The following is a 19,302-nucleotide window of genomic DNA, read 5'->3' on the forward strand; positions in this document are numbered from 1 at the left end:
ATATATATATATATATATATATATATATATACACACACACACAAAATCATGTCAATTGAAAGTTTTTGTGTAATAAAATATTTCTTTCTAAAGCTACTTTTTGTAATGTATATTTGATGCTTTTGTCATTTAACACAATAATGACTAATACAAATGTTTTAAATATCTAAGCCATATTTGATATATGATTAATTTGCGATTAATTTGATTATTTAATTGGCACATCATGTCATTAATTAAATACATTGTAAATGCTTCACAACACAAATCTCTCTCTCTCTCTCTCTCTCTCTCTCTCTCTCTCTCTCTCTCTCTCTCTCTCTCTCTCTATATATATATATATATATATATATATATATATATGTATATATATATATATATATATGTATATATATATATATATATATATATATATATATATATATATGTATGTATGTATGTATATATATATATATATATATATATATATATATATATATATATATATATATATATATATGTATATATATATATATATATATATATATATATATATATATATATATATATATATACTGCATATATTAAAATTTACATTTTCAATCAAATGAATTGCAAATTTTAGCCTTGAAATGACCCTGAAAAAGAAAAGCATCAAATAGACATTACAAAAAAAAAAAACATTTTATACGTTTTTTTAATAAACTTTTCAATAAGAAATTGAAAACATGTGCACTCAACTGCACACACACTGGAAGTAGAAGAGGAAGATGAGTGTAAACGACTCAAGATTTAAGGATACACGGCATACTTTTTTTAATAAATTAAAATATATCAATAGAGAGTCTTATCGTTCTATATCTGAAGATTTATTTGCAAAGACTTGTATAAAAAAAATCTCGCTGTAAACACTGTTATCTTTAAGTCCCTAAATATTGCAATTGCAGTAACAGAAAACATGGAAAAATGTGATATGTTATCATAAGAGCATCTTCTGCAGCCTTGCCCAGGACACTGTCCATTAACCACAGTTACACAAACAATACAAAACTGTTCATTCCGAGCTATGCTAAAATATGATCAAATGTGCTGACAGTCATGTGTAACATTACTAATGCTGACATCCGTTCATGGAATAAGAATTACCCCTCACAAAGAGCAGTAAAGCATCTGTCATCTCCAATAGTACACATCTGCGGATCAGTCCTTAAATGGAACTCTGGACAGTGGGAGTTATAGAGGGATGAGTGGGCCAAGTCATCTTGAACTATAAACACTCTAAACAAACCTGGCCTGCCAGACCCACAGTGCACATTACCCATGATAATACAAACTTTGGTAACACTTTAGTTTAAGGTCAAATTCTCACTATTAACTATTTGCATATTAGCATTAGCATGCTATTTGCTGTTTATTAGTACTTTTAAAGCACATATCAATGCCATATTATGCATGACATTCTACATCCCTTAATTATCCCCAATACCTAAACTTAAAAACTATCTTACTGACTATCAATAAGCAGTAATTTGGAGTTTATTGAGGCAAAGGTTGTAGTTAATAGTTAGTTATTTCAATTATGAAGAGAATTATGTTTTGCAGGCCTTAAATGACCATTTGAAATGCCCATACTTTTAGAACATTGATGTTTGCTGCTGATAGTACTTTAAGTAGTTCCTGAAATAAAGACTTATTTCCACAGAAGGCTCGTGTAAAAACAGATGCACATAAATAAATACAATCTGGTTTAAACAAACCCAGCATAAATACAGAATAATTGACATTTATTGTGCACAAAAAAAAAACGCTGCAGCATTACAACAATTATAAAAATATGCTTTATTTTCTTAAATGTAATTACTAATTACCTTATCTTATAGATTTTGCAGTAAAACTTTGAGGTTTGAACTAACTAGTGTACACCCCACCTGTCAGTCAAACCATTCTTCGTCCGAAAGAAACCATTTCACTCTTAAACATATCTATCCAATGTGTGTCTGTCTAAAATCAGGTTTTATCTGGATTTACTCAACTGACCCGTCGACTGTAGCAAAGCACCGTAAACATAGGAAGACATTTACAAGCACGTCAACCTTTATAAGGAATAAGAGAGGCGAGCAGAGGGACCGTTGTTTGGACCACGCAGAGGCAGGCCTTTCCAACTTGGCCAACAGCACTCCTGTGGCTTAAAATAGTATTCTCTATAGTATAACTCAACATCAAGATGACAGTAATCTAAATGTATTGCATCATCGAAAAATGGTGAATGATCATAAAATTGATTGACAGCAAATTCAACGTTTTGTAAAAATGAGGTAAAGACGGTGTAAATGAACACAACTTACTTCTCTGCCTCCCTCTGCATTTCTTCTCGCTTTTGTCTCCGTAATTCTCTGCGACGCTCAAAATCAAAGTCCTCGTCCATGATGATTCACGCAGAGCTCTTTGGGTGCAAGCTGAGAGAGAGAGAGAGACAGTCTGACAGTTTGGGATTTATAAAGAGTTTGAACTGTCCTGATCAGTCTTAATTTAAAGTCAAGACGCTCCCTGTCAGCTGTTTGGCTTATAACTTGCAGGACCACAACATTCCAGTTTCTTGATCTACTTTCCTTGAAGAAACTACCAGCAGTTACCACACATTCAGCTTTGCCAATAATCTTCTTTACTAATAGAAATAATATTATAAATTGTAATATCTTCCACTTTCTGTTCTCTCACAATATTCATATCATTTATATATAATTATAGGGGCCTCCTATACATTATGTATGTTTTTTATTTTATATATATATATATATATATATATATATATATATATATATATATATATATATATACATTTTCTGTCTTGATGTATAGCATTTACTGTTATTCTGCCATTTTTGAGAGGATTTCATTAAAATAAATCCTGCTTTTATGTTTTCTGATTGTGTGGCCAACACAGCTGCTAAACAGAGCTAAGGAAGTGGCAAATGTCAGTTAAACAGTGCACATTCGTTTACATTCCCTGAAATAATGAAAACTGATAGTAAAGACATAGCCAAAAAGCATATTGTGCATGGAGGGTAGAGTATTTTACAAAAAAAGATAGTTTCCCGATCTGCAATCCGCCAAGACCCAAGTGCCTTCACCAATTTAAACAAAAAACTGTTAATTGTTTGTATATATTATAACTCCAAACTGAATTGTGAAAATTAGGGGTGCATATCAAGGGGCATCCACCAATCACTCACAATTCACCCCTGTCCGTAATGTATACCACAGAGAGAGCTAACACTGTCATTTGCATTGCATTAATAGATAGTCAGTTAATATAAAGATCTCAGGTCCTCGCCCGCTCAAACCCGGGTTGCCAGTAGGGGAGGTGGGCGCTTTAAAAAGGACAGTAAAGATTGCAGTCTCTAGTTTCAGTCGCTTTTGCACCTCTTGAGATCAGGGGAGTGAGGTTTTACCTGCACGGCTCTCAATAGCTGGCATCCTTTTACACTCACCCTCACTCCCACCCGGGTCACAACACCAATATAATCCCTAACGTCCTACTCGTCCCGCTCTGTCCAAACCTCGAACCCAGTCACCGGCATGGGTGGCTGGTACGCTAACAAGGACGCTGAAGTCAGCAATCTCTAGTGTCAGTTGCTAGTGCGCCTCTTGAGATCAAGGAGTGAGGTTTTACCTATACACAGCTCTCACTAGCTGGCCTCAGTTACACTCACCACCCTAAACCTCACTACCACCCGGGTCACGGCACCATGCAGTGCAACTCCTAAGGTCCTACTTTTCCCCGTTCTGTGTGGATCACCAGCATTGGAGGCTTTTTAATTCTGGAAAAATTTAAAAATTCTTTTTAAATACTAGAAAAAATCATACTGGGTTTTTGTTAAGGGAACTAGTGTGATGCTAACTGATGGTTGGACTACAAAGTGACGTCATGCCTGCACCACTCTATTCACCCGTAAAGGCAACTAATCAACCTCTGCCACTATTTGCAATTATTTAATTGCATTTTAAAACATGAATTAAAATTGATAACTTATTCCTTATTTTGTTTTTAAGTGTCACTCCTAGTCCTCTATAGTGTTGAAGCCTTTAAATTTGAATACATAGGGGTTCAGGTTGGTAAGAGAGCATTTCAACATCCGTGAATGGGGAACCTGCTCGAATAATAATGTTAAGGATTTTATAGTCGTCTCTCTGCAAGACACCAGCCTCCATTTTATATTATAATACCTTTGCATCGATGTGGGAACAATTAGGTTGGTGGTGTCACAAAGCCTGTTCTGTGTTCTTCTCACCATATCACATGTGTGGATTGTTGGGCCAGACAGAAACCGCCCAGCAGGCTAGAGGTGAGTGGACTTTTTGGACGGCTGCTTCCACTGGAGCTGCAGGTGTGTTTGTTTTGGCTCTCCTCCAGAGCCATAGGAACAAGGCTCTTGCACCAGTCCAAAGAGTCTCCATATGTGTACAAACTGAAAAAGTCCTATAATAGTGACCTCATGTGAGAGCTTCTGGGTGATAGACGTATACGGCTTTCCTGAACACTTTTAACCCCTGCCTACAACCCGTCACATCTGTCAACAGAAGGCTGATGTGCTTTGACCACTGGGTTGATGTATTGAACCTACACATAAGATAATATGTATGCAATTTCCTACATTTGCATTGGGATTTTTGAATAACTTGATGTGTGAAAGTGTTAGACTAGTGAATTGATCGAGGCAATTTTCAACACTTTTGCCATTTTTACAAATTAAATTTGTGCAATTGTCTTGTAAAGTAACTAGTGGAGAAGAATTGGTCTACATAAACCTTGGTAGAAAAGGCCATTTAATTGTTAAAAATTAAGTGGTGAACATCTTACGCATGAGTTTGCAGAAATTGAAGTTCCTGTAGTCTTTTATTACGAAAATATTTCATTAAGTGGGGTCAAAGGAGAACTTACCCCCGAATGAGCCTGGTTTCTCCCAAGGTTTTTTTCTCTCCATTCTGTGACCTGATGGAATTTGGGTACTTTGCCACTGTCGCCTCTGGCTTGCTTAGTTGGGTACACTTAATATTCAACAATACACTTAATATTCAACAATATACCTAATATTCAACAATATTATTGATCTGACTGTGGTGTATCAGTACTGAACTGAGCTGGACAATGATTTTATCTTTATAGATAAAATGAACTAATTTAATAACTGATTATCTTTTCTTGGGGGAATTTAATTATTATATAAAATCTTATTTTGTAACTAAAACGTGCACTGTTTATCAGCTTTAATGAAACTTTTATTATTCTTTTTTTAGATTTCAATGTGGTCTCAAACTTTGGAACTCCATCTCTGTAGCAGAATAATATTTTTGTTTGTAAAATATATTTGAAAACATACTTATGTTAGGAGAAAACTTCAGGATCTAATAGAGACATTGAAGAATGTTAATGCAAAATAAATATAAAGGCTGATATAAAGGTTAATAAAAGCAGAAGGAATTTTCTTAGACCCAATTTCCATTTTTTGTTCACTTCATCTTAAATGGGCTTTAAATAAAATGTGCCTGCCTATGCAGTAGAAAGGTGATATTTTTTAAATGGGTGCTACCTGACAAAAAAAGAAAAAAAAAAAGCTGTTGTTTACCCTTTTGCCAAATAGGTAGGAAAAAACTTCAACACCCATAATGCACTGGGCATGTTGCTGTCCAGGGCCACTACCATCAGTCTACTATGGATACCGACAAATACTTGGATAATAATGGATACCGTCTTGCTTTAGGAAATACCTCTTAGCAAACTTTTAGTTCTAATAGTGTCAGCTTGTATTGTTCTCAGGTGTATTAATTCAAAGAGTAAACGAGGAGTAAACAGAAGTAAATTACTTTCGATTTCCAGTGAAGGATCAAGGGTGCAAGAAGGACGTAGGCAGTGGCTAAAGGCTGCAAAGCTACGATGGAAAATATAAATTAAAAAAATGTGTTTGTAGTGAAAATTTCAAACGGGATGACAACGAACACAATGTTATGCAAAACAAAGGGGAAAAACTGAAAGAAACTGTTGTTCTGTCACTTCCACCCAACCCCCCAAATAAGAAGTCTGATGCCATAGTGTTCCATTTTTAACATGCTGTTTAAAGATTAGACAAAGTACCATACAGTTTTTAGTGATAAACAATAACTGTTGTTAGTAACCCTCTGTCAATCCGACTGTCTGTGGTTGGGGATACAACAAAAGTAGAAGTATAATCTTTAGTTTTCACAAAAGCCCTGAAGCTGTCAAAAGTACGTCATCCGGACATTTCCTGAGGAAATAAACTTGAATTTTTCGGTACAGGTAATACATAGAATGACTCATTTTTTAAGCACTACCGACATTGTAGCAATACAAAGCAGGTTGAAAATTAGCTTCGAAATTACAGAATGGTAGCCTACAGTGGGCATGTTACACATTTCCCAGACTCCCTTTCCCTGTCCAGTCTTCCTACCACAAGGTATTGTCGAGTCCACAAATCATTTCCACATGACAGAGACGGAGAACATATTCTAATATACACATCTGTGACTGATTTCAGGTCCTGGGCAATTTGCCCTCTTCATGGTTTTTATTCTTTACCCAGCATGTGTTTGAATGCACAGTATGACCAGCATAATGCTTTTGCTCTAAAGCTCAAACAGATGAGAAAAAAAAAAACGTATGAAATGAATCTGACTAGTACTTTTACAGTACAGACTGACAATGATGTCCGAATGCATTAAAAAGATTTATATTCCGTATCTTAAGCTCATAATGGATGCCTGTGTGTCAGGAAGTCAGCATCCTGGAGCCAGAGCAGCCACCCAGGTAAGACTGGGTGAAGCCGTTTACAATGACATAACGAGGTGTCTTGTGGGTTTTCTATAAAGCTTTATTACGTGTGGACAGGACAAATGTGTGAAGCCAAAATATACATCAGGGTGGGATCTACGTTCCTAGCCAAAACCAACGAGAGCTGTGCAAGATGCTGAAACGATTTTCTAGTCACTGTTAGAGAACCTGCTTTCCATTTCATTTATTCACGTATTCGGACCTGTAGCTACAGTGCATGAGAAACGGTTTATTACATTAGGTTTTAGTCAAGTCAAGTCACCTTTATTTTTTATAGCACTTTTTACAATGCAGATTGTTTGAAAGCAGCTTCACAGTGGTAACAGGAAAATTAACAAATACTTCAATCGCGGGTCAAAATAACCCGAAGCCCTAAAATTATACTTATTTTTTTGTCCAGAAAGCTTATTTCATTTTTATTTTTTGTTGTTGTATCTTTATATTTGTTTATATTTACATTATATATGTCGAATCTCTCTTTTATAAATATGAATAAATAAATCATAATTTAAGCACATTCTTCACATTCTTTCAACTTGAATTCAAAATATAACTCACAATTTCATGCATAAATCTTTTAATTTAGGTCAAAATATCTGACATTGGGTGTATTTGCGGATGTCTTGTGGAAAAAAATATATCCATTTTCTTACATTCTTGTCACTTCATTGTTTTATAGCTCTAGAAAAAAATATTTGTTCCGCAGGGTCCTAAAGTCAATTTTCAAAGTCTTTAGCATGCATTCAGATGACATTATAAAATATTTTTGGTCAAGGTTTAGCTTTTTTTCCCACATTCCATTCATTCCTAAGGGGGTCAAATTGACCCGCAAGGGAAGGATTTGTTCCTTTTTTTAACCACAAAACTCCTTGAATCCAATCCCAGTAAATTGTTTTGTATGTATTCATGGTTCATGTGCTACAAAGAAAGGTCCTAGGGTCTTGGACCACTCCGATGAACACTCAAATTTAATTTTTTATATTTGTTTTAGGTCAAAATGACCTGAGGGAAGGATGAGGGTTAAACTTTTTTTTTTGATTCCATGGACCTCAGCATATATAATAATATATAATGCAGCTATATATTTTCATTTAAAAAGATATACTGATACCTTGAAAAATAATAATAATACAGTATTAACTTTCCTTTAGGTCGACACTTTATTTTATTTGCTATACATTTCCTCTTACTTTTTTGTTAAATAAAGCTAGCTTTAGTTGGAGTAAATTCTTCAATCATTTCCCACTCACTTCTCCTGCCAGCACACCCACTGGCGTTAAACAATAAACCAGAATATAAGATAATTTGCTCATCTGGATAACTTCTGAGGACAAGATGAAATATTTAATTTATGGCACATCTGTCATTTTAGTCAACACCATCAAAGGAGGCAGTGAGATGTTATGTTTTTGTCAAACCCGTCTTTTGATGTGTAATTAGCATTAGTGCTGGCAATTACACCTCAAATCACATCAAGAACAACATGCCCTTAGCAGTAGAAGCAGCTGTACTCTGGCAGTGAATCAAGCCCTCTCTATTCACTCCTCTACTTCCTTCACACCAACTCCAGATGCACAGAATGGGGGATCCCCAATCAGCGTGCTGAATCAATGGCTAGGATCATAAAATTCAGACCAGATAAATATGTGAAGGCTTTTGTGCCATGACGGGTAACAGGATGGAGTTGCTGCTTATTGGTGAGGCATTGCTTAACCAAACATGGCTAAAGATGCTCGTCCTGTAAAACTAACATGGGCTTCAGTTTAGAGTGCAAGACTAGAATCTATAAATAACTAGTGTATACCACACCATGCTTGTCTTTTATTGCTTTTTGAAAGGTATTAGCAAGCACAACTAATAAAAAATATGACAATGTAAGCTTTTATTCCCCAACTAATATATCAAGCAATCTCCTGGGGCAATCAAGACAATTATGCTGTGCTCTTTTTTTTATGAGTTTGATTTTCTGCAGCAATGCATGATTATAAATATCATAACAGAGTATGTTGAGAAATGCATGCCTTCATCATGACATCCTGGTCCTTTCCTTTTAAATGATCGGAAGCAACAAAAACACCTGTATAACCGATTAGTCCAGACTCTTGATGTCCTAAATAGGCCACATGCAGTAGTTTTGCCCTCTGTCACCCTTCTACCTCTTTGTGATGCCTCTCTTTTCAGTACAACAACTGTTAAACATTGATAAATGTAGGGGCAATGGCATTATTTAGTGCACTCCTGAGGCACTGGAGCTCAAATTATCCTTAGAGTCCTAAACCGTAGAGTCTTGATCATCTAAATTAGTCATTCTCTCTTTCTCTCTCTCTTTTTTTTACCTGGAGATTTTTAAAAACATTTAAAAACTTCCTGGACCGTTCCTGGTGCACATTTTACCTCACAAGTTTAAATGCAGAAACGAAAGCAGACCTATCAGGTGTTGGTTCTCGGGGGATTTTCTCAGAGTTTGTGAAGTGGGTGCTGGAAAACAATAGACCAGCAAACACCGTATGCACCCACTTCCGAACCCAAAGGCTATCCAGCCATCACCCCGCAGCAAGGATACGATGCCAGAGCCCACCACAGACGGAGAGCTTGAGCCTGCTGCGATGCACGAACTAAAGCCAGATAAGAGAACTGAGTTAGCCTTCGCCCCAGTGTCTGTGAGTCTGACCATGTGTGTAAGCTGGCAACCTAGTGGAGTTTGAGGGAATGGAGGAAGACCCCACCCGCAATCTCACCACTGAGGGTGACCTGAAGCTGACGTCTGCAATATGTAATGACTCAGAAGAGGGTGCTTACCTTAAAGGACCCGTTCTTCGCATGTTTTTGAAGCTTTGATTATGTTTACAGTGTTCAAAATAACATGAGTTCATGTTTCGCGTGTAAAAAAACCTGTATTTTTATACTTATCTGCACACCGCTGTTTTCTCTGTCCTAAAAACGGCCTGATGATTTCCTTGTTCTATGAAGTCCCTCCTTCAGAAACACGTAACTAGTTCTGATTGGGCCAGCGCTTCCCGTGTTGTGATTGGACAGCAGCTTAGCGCACTTTGCCCGGAAAGCTCTTGCCTCTTACCATAACGGGGAGATGCAAGCGCTGAATACGCGCTCTTCTCCACGTGGGAGAGCAACAAGACCACGTCCCCTATGTTGCGTGTTCTTGTGGGCGAAGGGTTAATCAACAAACGGTTCTAGTGACGTCATTCCTGCAGGAAGTGCAGGGGTGTAGTCCAAACCGGCCGTTCGCTGTAGGCTTTGAAAGGGAATTTCTGTTAAATAAAATATCTCGCTTAGCATTGAACTTTGAGCTTTATAATTTTACAGGTATTATTTATTCTCTAACAGCAACATTTCACACTAACTAAAGTTTGAAAGATGGAATCGCGAAGAATGGGACCTTTAATATTCTATCCTTGCTGGTCCCGTCTAGCATGAATCCTCGTGTGTTTTCTGCTGGTTCCGTCCAGTTCAGAGTCTCCTGTGATCCCGCTGATTCCGCACAACCAAATTTCTCCTGTGTCTCCAGAGTTACTGCCCGGCCTCCCTCTCCCGCTTCCTCTTCTAAAGTCAGCCAGTCCGTCAGTTCCGCCTACACTGGTTCTCATTAGCTCCTTACCTTCTCAATAACACCACTCTGTTGTGTGGATTTGCCTTAAGTCTTCAGATTTTTAGCGTCTCCCAGGCAAGTGGATCCCCGGCAGCTGGTGATCCCATCACTCCATCTCGACCTGTTTGCTCTTTAAGCCCCACCTTAGCCCCTCCCTCCTTCAGCTTCAGCAGAGACCATCGTCCTTGCAGCTCCACCAGGCTACCTTGTCCCTCCTGCTCCACCTCAGTCCTCAGGCACACTAGCTCCACCTGAGGCGCTCATTGCTTTGGCTATGCCTCGGCCTCCAGGACCATCTGTGTTGCTCGGCCTAGGGTTCCACTTCCATTGGCTTTGTCTCCATCAGTCGTCCCCCTGGTGTAGTCAACCATGGCTCCTTACCAATAAGTACTTCGATTCCACCATGGGACATCATCCTGACTGTCCTCTGGGTTCCTGTCTCACTACTTCTGCCATTGCCACACTGGTTTCTCCTATTGTCACTCTCATCGGTTCACAGTCATTCACATGCCCCTCATCTTCCTCCAGAATCCCCTCCCTTCCTCCTCGGATGGACTTTGTTATGATGCAGAGACATGCCTTTCCTTTATTCTGTTTCTGGTTCGCCTACCTGATTTCCTAGTTAGTTTAATTGGTTCTTAATTACTTTACACCTGTTCTGTTTCTGTCAGTCATCCCCTTTTTTTTAACCCTCAATTTCCTGTTTTTCGTATTCCAGTCTAGTCTGTGTAGTTGTTTTATGTTATTCTCTAGCGATGTGATGTCTGGATGTGTTTGCCCTAGTTTTAGCTTTTTATACTTACATATTAACTGTTTTCAGTTGCTAATTTTTACAGTGCAAGGAGGGGGACCAACTTAATGCTAATGATTTTGAAACGAAAATCTCAACAAGCAGATATTACTGTCGTGTACATATACTTGCAGCCATATGGTGAATTAGGTGAAGTACAAACTTTGAACCACTGCATTACTATAGATTCTTTCAAAATATTGCAGGCATTTGGGCTCTCAAAGTTCCTTCCCTTAAACTTTCACTAGCATGCAAAGAGAAAACATTTGCAGACTTCTGTCTATTTAATGCATTCCAGCAGACCCCCTCAAGCTGCGTGAGTAAAGGAAATGTTTTGATTATACTCGTATCTGTGCTTCCCACTCTCAAAATTTAAGTTTTATTCATTTGAATGTCATATAAAATGTCCTTTTCCCTTTGGATTACACAGTTTAATATAAACAAACTAATAAACTACATTTGATGAACATTTGTCAGTCAGACATTCACGGTAAAACAGTAAGATTTCTGCACTCAAAAAATGATGGCATGGTTTATTATTAACTATTTGCATATTTTTTTATAATTATATTTTCAATTTATTAAAATTGCCCTGAAACACAATCAATCTATATTCATTGTGAAATTTGTATTTTATTTTATTTAAAAAGTATGAACATGGTTAAAGGGGCTATAAGAATTTAATGTATTAATTGCATTTTTATTGCCATATGTGAACACCTTGTAATGTAACTTAAAAAATTAAACAGTCCCCAACTTCCTATTGTTTGTATGTGAAAGCCTTTAGGACTGATTTTTATGTAAAGAACTTGGGATGTGTCACGGTGTTGTGGCAGTAGTAAGCGCATAACCCATGAGATGAGGGTTCAACACAGTCTTTACTTCAGACGGACAAAGAATGTTCACTACATACATGTGTACAAACAACAATAACTGACGAGGGACTGAACAGAACAGGGAGTATAAATACACAGGGTGAATGAGGGAACTAATAAGACACAGGTGGAGATGGTAAACTAATCATAGACAGCCGAGCACAGGTGAAGACAAAACAGAACATAATTGTGATATTACGCCCCCCTCGAAAAGGCGTGTCCTCGCACCGTGAAGATGAAAAACATTGTCTTCACATCAAAGGAAAAGGGGCGTGGAGGGCGTAAAGCTGGTGACGGGCAGAATCGTGGAGCAGGCAGGCACTGTTGCCAGGGTGGCGCTGACGGTGGGAGGATCCAGGGCGGAGTCCTGACTGCGAGGGTGGACGGAACCCTGGGGCCAATCGGCAGAAGCGGAACCATGATGAAGGGAGGAACCGGCGAAACCGACTGGCCAGGGCGACATCGCAGGCCTGGAAGCCTGGCGCTGAGCTGCTGGTTCACGTGACTGAGGCGGTGACGTGGACCCGGATGGCTAGAACGACGATGTGGCGAGCGAGGCCAACGGGGAGGCTGAAGGAAGGGAGGAGCATGCTGACGCCGTAGGGGTGCAGGGTGAGGGCACAGCCCGAATCCCGGAAGTCCTGGCAAAGGCTGTGCGTTGATCGCCGGAGGCCGACCTGGAGTGACGAGGGAGCCCAGCGGAGTTTCTGGGCAGACGGGCTGCAGAGGCGATGAAGGAATGCTGAGCCGAGGCAATGGTGACGGGCTAACAGGCCGAGATGGCGATATGGGCCTGGAGGCCTGAGGTATAATGAGCCTCTAACTGAGCTGGTGGCAGGGCAGCCCGAGGCGCGGATGAGCCGCATGGAATGAGCAGCGGTGGCAGAGTCGAGGAGCTGGATGACACCAGTGGTGCCGACGGATCCAGGGGGCTTGCCACAGCCAGCGATGGAGACGGGATAAGGAGAGACAGGGATACAGGCAGAAGACTTCCAGACGGGACTGGCAAAGAAGATAATGCTGATGATAGAGTGCGGACTAGGGTGGGAAAAGTATTTGCGGACCACAGATCTATCAGGTCTACGTCCGCTCCTGGCTATGCGTTGGACTGACTTGCCTGCGTCAACTCCGGGGCCTTCATGTCCTCCAGCTCTCGACTAGCCTCCTCGGGCACTTTGAGCTCGCTGGCTGTAGGTCAGAGACCGTCGCTCCAGATCATTCAGGCCAGGTATCCAGATACAGCCAGCTCTCTGGACGGAGAAGGAGTTGCAGCAGGGGTGAGTCCATCTTCTTTATTACTCACTTGAAGGGTCGGTTATTCTGTCACGGTGTTGTGGCAGTAGTAAGCGCACAGTGCAGGAGATGAGGGTTCAACACAGACTTTACTGTGGAGACTTTACAGACTTTAAGGACAAAGAATGTTCACTACATACATGTGTACAAACAACAATAACCAACGAGGGACTAAACCGAATAGGATTAATTCAAACTATAGTCTCACATAGCAAGATCTGTATAGTCTTCAGTCTCAAATATACTTTATAATTAAACAATTATAACAATGTAATATTAATGACCTCATCTGTCGACAAGCTGCCAGTAAATTGCAGAGCTTGTGCAGACATATCTACATTGATACAATCAGATTCGTTCTAAACTGCTGCTTTCTCATCAATGTCATTTTTGTTGTGTTTGTTTTGTTATTGAGAGGAAAGCATTCAGCATTTATATACATATTCATATACCAATATAAACGTCGCCCTCAGCTCGGCTGGCTTTGGGATGTTTGTTAACAATAGGTATTTTCAACTTCTTTTTACTTCTAAGCAAAGAATGAAAAAAAAAAAAACTTCTATATGTGTAAACTGAGCCATTGAATGCAAAAATATTCAGATAAATATTTTCCTCTCATCTCATATTTTTTGTCCTTTGAGGGGCTCTGTACTTGTATGTTCCATGTGCACAAGCAATAATATGCTGGCTGCAGTTCACCTAAAGGTGCACTATGTAGTATTTTTGCAGTAAAATATCTTAAAACCACTAGGCCAGTATTAAATATTTTGTTCAGCTGAGTTCTTACAATATCTTAGCCTGGATGCCAGCTGAAATTAGCCCCGCCCACAATTTTTTTAGGTCGGGCGGTTCGGTCTGGCATCGCTCCATAGAGGAGTAATTATCTCCGAACAGAAACTGTTCGGATCAATGAAACCATTAGGGCGGGCTTTAGACGATGACGGACAGATGATAAACAGTAACATAATCATGCACGTCATCAAAGTGGCTTGGATTATATTTGTTCGAATCCTAAATGGTAAGCTTGTTTATATCTGCATCACATTCACTATTTCTCTCAAAAATGATGATCATGTTTGGTAAGTACTCTGTGTATCATTAAATTCTTTTATTTTTTTACAACACCAGCAAAGATCGTTTATTTCAGCGCGTGTGCAGACAGGGTTGCCAAGTTTTTACAACAAAACCCGCCAACTACTAGCCCTAAACAATAGCTTGTCAGGGGGTTCTCCGGAAAAAAAGTGGTGTTTGGGGGGTAAAATGTGTGTTATTTTGGCAAGGTTACCTGCTAAAATTTGCCCTCATGGGTCTATATATCATGATATATAATATGATAAACCGAGCTGCGTTAGCTCATACTCATGACCGGAAAAGCGGAAATAGCGCCCGTGACTGTGTCCTGTCATAATAAAAGTCCCGTTTCTCGTGAGCCGTGTGTTTACATAACAATCACTCCAGTGGCCTTGCTCAGCTACACAACACTCGGTCCTGCTCTGCTTCATACTACAGTACCGTTAATAACCGCATCCATCAACATGATTTCTGCCAGAGTCCTATTCTCTGATTCTTTTCCACCGGCTGTGAGGTAAAAACCACATGTCCCAAGATTCTGCGCTCAAACTTGCCGTCATCAAACTACACCTTTGTTTTGAAAAGGCGCCCTCTAGTGGATGGAAAAATTACATAGTGCAGCTTTAACAGCCAGTGGTGTTGCTTATAACAACAGCTTCTGAATTATACATATATCCCCTTTATAACAAGGAATATTCAGTTAGTTAAATATATGACACTTTAACAAGTTGCATTTATTGATGATAAATATATATTAACCTGGTTATTGTTTATTTAAATACATTCAGTTTATTATTAGTAATATTAAAGAAATCCTACCTGTTTAATATATGTGTGTCATAGTCAACAGTTCACTCACCGCATCTGCACTACACTTCCCATAATCCTCTCTGCTCACCACCTGCACACGCTCAACCAACACCCGCACCTGCCGGCAATCACCCTCATCACAACTTGCATTTAAGCAGTCGACTTTCACCTCACTATTGTCTAGTCTTGTCCTGAGAACCTACCAGAATTGCCTAACATGTCTTATGGTTGCCCATGTTCACCCATTTCACCTGCACAGCGAAAACCTCATCACCAACAAACCATCTACTGCCTTTTGACTTCCCTGTTGCATTTCCCCGCAGCTCACTCGTACAATAAAGACTTTTTAACTAACTTACCTCGCCTGTCCTCTTCTGTGTGTGACAGTATGGCTGACAAATATCCATCACGTTAAATTTATTTACTTAGCCTAGTTCATGTTAAAACTGTAATCCAAATGGTTGGAAATGTTCATGTGCAATTCAAATAAACCTAAAGTATTGACCTAAATATTGAGTGCATAAATAACCAAAAACAATAATTTACAGCATGTCATACTGAAGTAAATATAAAAGCAGCTTAAATGTTTCAATGCGCTATTGGACAAGTTGCCGACTATGACCAAGAATGGTGAGCAATAATATTCATTCCATCTCTTTATTTAGCAAAACAACCCCAAAAGGTAAGAATGATTCCACTTTTAGCTATGTTAAAAATTTTCCAAGTAAAATCCTCAGTGTACAAATTGGTCTTGAGAGCGCAAAGGAGGTGGACAACACTGAGATGCTTGAAAAGCAACCTCAACTGCTGTCAAACACATTCCAAAATTTCCTGGGCAACAAGACATTGATCATGGCCAGACAGATCCACATGTGTCGAGGAGGAGATGGTCTCATGCCTAGTGGCTTATACCATGTAAGGAAAAGACCTGACTTGGCACACGCGCTCTCCAGCGTCAAAGCTTTTCCACAGCTAGATGCCTGGATAACGTATGATAAACAGTATGTTGCGATGGAACACATTCAAGGGCTAAACCTCAAAACGGAATTTGGGATTTCGGCCTCGTGCACCAAACAGCTGAAAACTTCCCCATACATATTTTTGATGGACCTACCCTAAGAAAGTTCAGATTCGTCTTAATGACCTCACGACTTGGGAATGCTATGTGCAAATTGTCCATCATATTTGGTTAAGTGGTATATATATATATATATATATATATATATATATATATATATATATATATATATATATATATATATATATATATATATATATATATTTCCATCCCCCAAAAAATGTTTGCTGCTTAATTCAAAGCAGCACTATGGAAAATGTGTCTTCGAATTACCAGCTTTTTTTGAACATCTGGCAGCAATGAACTGTATTAAATGAGCTGTCTAAGGGATTGTGTCTCTTTATATATTTAACTATACGAATTGTGCTGAAGGTCCAAATCCAGCTTCTAGCACAACTGAAATAACTATAGATTACTTTAAGTGCATAGTCTGGTTCATGTCCAATTCACTCAAAACCTTTGTCAGGATTAAGCTGATAGGAGGTGTGGACAGAAAATGTAATAGGTGATTGTGATTTTTAAATGGAATTTTATTCAACTGGAATTTCTGCCAACCAATGTAACCAGTTTGAATATCAACGTCTTTTCTTGTTGTTGGATGCTGACCCAGCATCCCTTGCTCTCTGATTTCCCCCCTGAGTCTGGGCATTGAGGGCCAGCATGCATTCCCAAGCTTGATCCCGTCCCACTCCGGAAGCATAGGGCAGTACTCCTAACATCCTGCCCGCAGCCTGTGCCAAGGCCCTGTTATCGCTGTGTGCTGAATTGCCTCCAGATTCTGTTCAGCTGCACATAACACACACACTGCCGCTGTGCATTCCACACACTGTTTCATCGGTCACCAGATCTGCACTCAGGGTTATAATGCTGAGACATTCTCAAAAAAAAAAGAAAAAAAGTCTGTGATGGTTTATTTACTCAATCTTAAACTGCAAGACTGTTTAATAGTTCACTATTAAATATTTTTTTATTTACTAATTTAAAAAAAAATGTAATTATTATAAATAATAGTATTTCAAAACATAGCAGAATTACGTTTAATAAATGTAATTATTGTTATTATTTATTACATTTTTAGAAGTAATTTATTTATGGCCATTATTTTGATATTTTAGAATACATATTTTGGCTTATATATATATATATATATATATATATATATATATATATATATATATATATATATATATATATATATATATATATATATATATATATATTACTGTTTTAAAACCTTAATGCCAGGTTCAGCTGTGACAACTTACCCCAGACAGCCCAAGAACCTGCCTCACTATTGGTCAGTGTGCATCTACTTTCCTCTGAAGTAACATCATAAATAACACATAATAATAAATTATTATTATTTGTTATTTATGGACAAAAAGGGAAAGAATACATATTTTGGCTAAACGTATTATTATCATTCAATTTATGCTTCACTTGGTCAGAGTTTGAAGAGCATCTATTTTCCTGGGATATAGCAGTGGAAATGTCTAAGAGCTATTTTGCAGCAAAGACTTTAAGGTTTGTGCCTATACTGCCACCTAAGAAATATTCATATATGAACTAAAGAATGATAACTAGTCCTGGTCTCCCCTCCATACAATGAGCAGAAAAGATAGTTCGATGCAGGTGTGTTTGGAAAGCTGGTTGTTAAATGTAAAAAAAATTCTCATTAGAAAGATCCAAAGGCTGGATGAGCTCATGCAAATACCACTAGTAGTTAGTGAATTTGTGGGGAGACCCTCCAATTTACTTGGAAACTGTATTTTAAAAGCAAAGGGGAGTCTAAAGATGACAAGGAAAACAAGTGCCAGGGGAAAACAGAACATTCTTCATACAATTCATTTGTCCACCAAGTCTTGCAAAGGCAACAAACTGAATTAGCAGTAAATTATTTTGGCATCAGAATCATGTTTTTTATGTGTTCAAAACATAATTATAAATGAAAGCATGTCTATTTCAATTAAGAAACATTTTCAAAGGCTAAAATGAAGCACTATGGTTCTAACCCCTACCTGTAATGGACTGGAGGAGGTTTCCGTGCGTTCCAATTTAGTCTTCAAGTGTGATCGTGCTGCTGAAAGGGCACTGAAGGAATTACATGAGTCGTGACTCCACATTTTATAAAATGTGCAGCAGTTCAGACTCCGCCTCTGCTAAGCTTCATCACTTCAAAGCATTTGGCAGAAGTTTTCCTGCGCTTTTCTCCATCCATAATTAGCCTAATAGATCAGTGTCATATTATGCTTTTATTTGGTATATATATATATATATATATATATATATATATATATATATAACAACAAAAACATTTTCTTGTTTTGCAGCTTCATGTAGTTTGTCGTAAAAAAAGAAATAAATTGCAAGATGTTTTTTTTTTTTACTAAGATGCAACAAATTGTGTTGGGGACTAATATATATATATATATATATATATATATATAAATGTGTGTATGTGTGTGTATATATATATATATACAATGCAATTTGTTGCATCTTAGTAAAAAAAAAAAAACATCTTGCAATTTATTTATTTTTTTTAACGACAAACTACATGAAGCTGCAAAACAAGAAAACATGAAAAATTACACTTACAATAAAACTACACTGACCCTAATGGAAAACATCTTGTGAGATGAGATTATGGTCTTGCAGAAGTTTATTGTTTTGTTTTCTGGGTCAGTGTCATTTTAATTTGTGTCATTTTTCATGGTTTGTTGTTTTGCAGCTCCATCTTGTTTTTAAAAATGACTTTTGTTGGTTTAATTCAGTGTTGAATTTTATCATATTATAAATGATATAAAACAACTATTAGACTTATATTGTCATAAATATTATGGTTACCACTAACCAGCTTCTGCCATACTCCCATAGTTACTATAATTATTATTAACTAAAAACTATACTATATACTATATCAACAAAACAAAAACAAAACATACTATTGCT

The 19,302-nt window shown here is 38.0% G+C and overlaps 1 protein-coding gene across 4 annotated transcripts in view; it reads right to left on the reverse strand.

The window, feature by feature from the left end:
* cald1b (caldesmon 1b) overlaps nucleotides 1–18,442 on the reverse strand; it is a 33,399-nt gene extending 14,957 nt beyond the window's left edge. For all 4 annotated transcript variants that reach the window (XM_067436552.1, XM_067436553.1, XM_067436551.1 and 1 more), the window contains exons 1-2: nucleotides 18,369–18,442; nucleotides 2,325–2,435 (exon numbers count right to left, since the gene is read on the reverse strand). In XM_067436552.1, coding sequence (XP_067292653.1) covers nucleotides 2,325–2,404 — 80 coding nt within the window. In that variant the 5' untranslated portion in view covers nucleotides 2,405–2,435; nucleotides 18,369–18,442. The remainder of the gene's footprint in view (nucleotides 1–2,324; nucleotides 2,436–18,368) is intronic.
* Between the last annotated feature and the right edge of the window lie 860 nt (nucleotides 18,443–19,302).

This window comes from Pseudorasbora parva, chromosome 25, assembly GCF_024679245.1.
Source record: "Pseudorasbora parva isolate DD20220531a chromosome 25, ASM2467924v1, whole genome shotgun sequence".
NCBI classification, from domain to species: domain Eukaryota; kingdom Metazoa; phylum Chordata; class Actinopteri; order Cypriniformes; family Gobionidae; genus Pseudorasbora; species Pseudorasbora parva.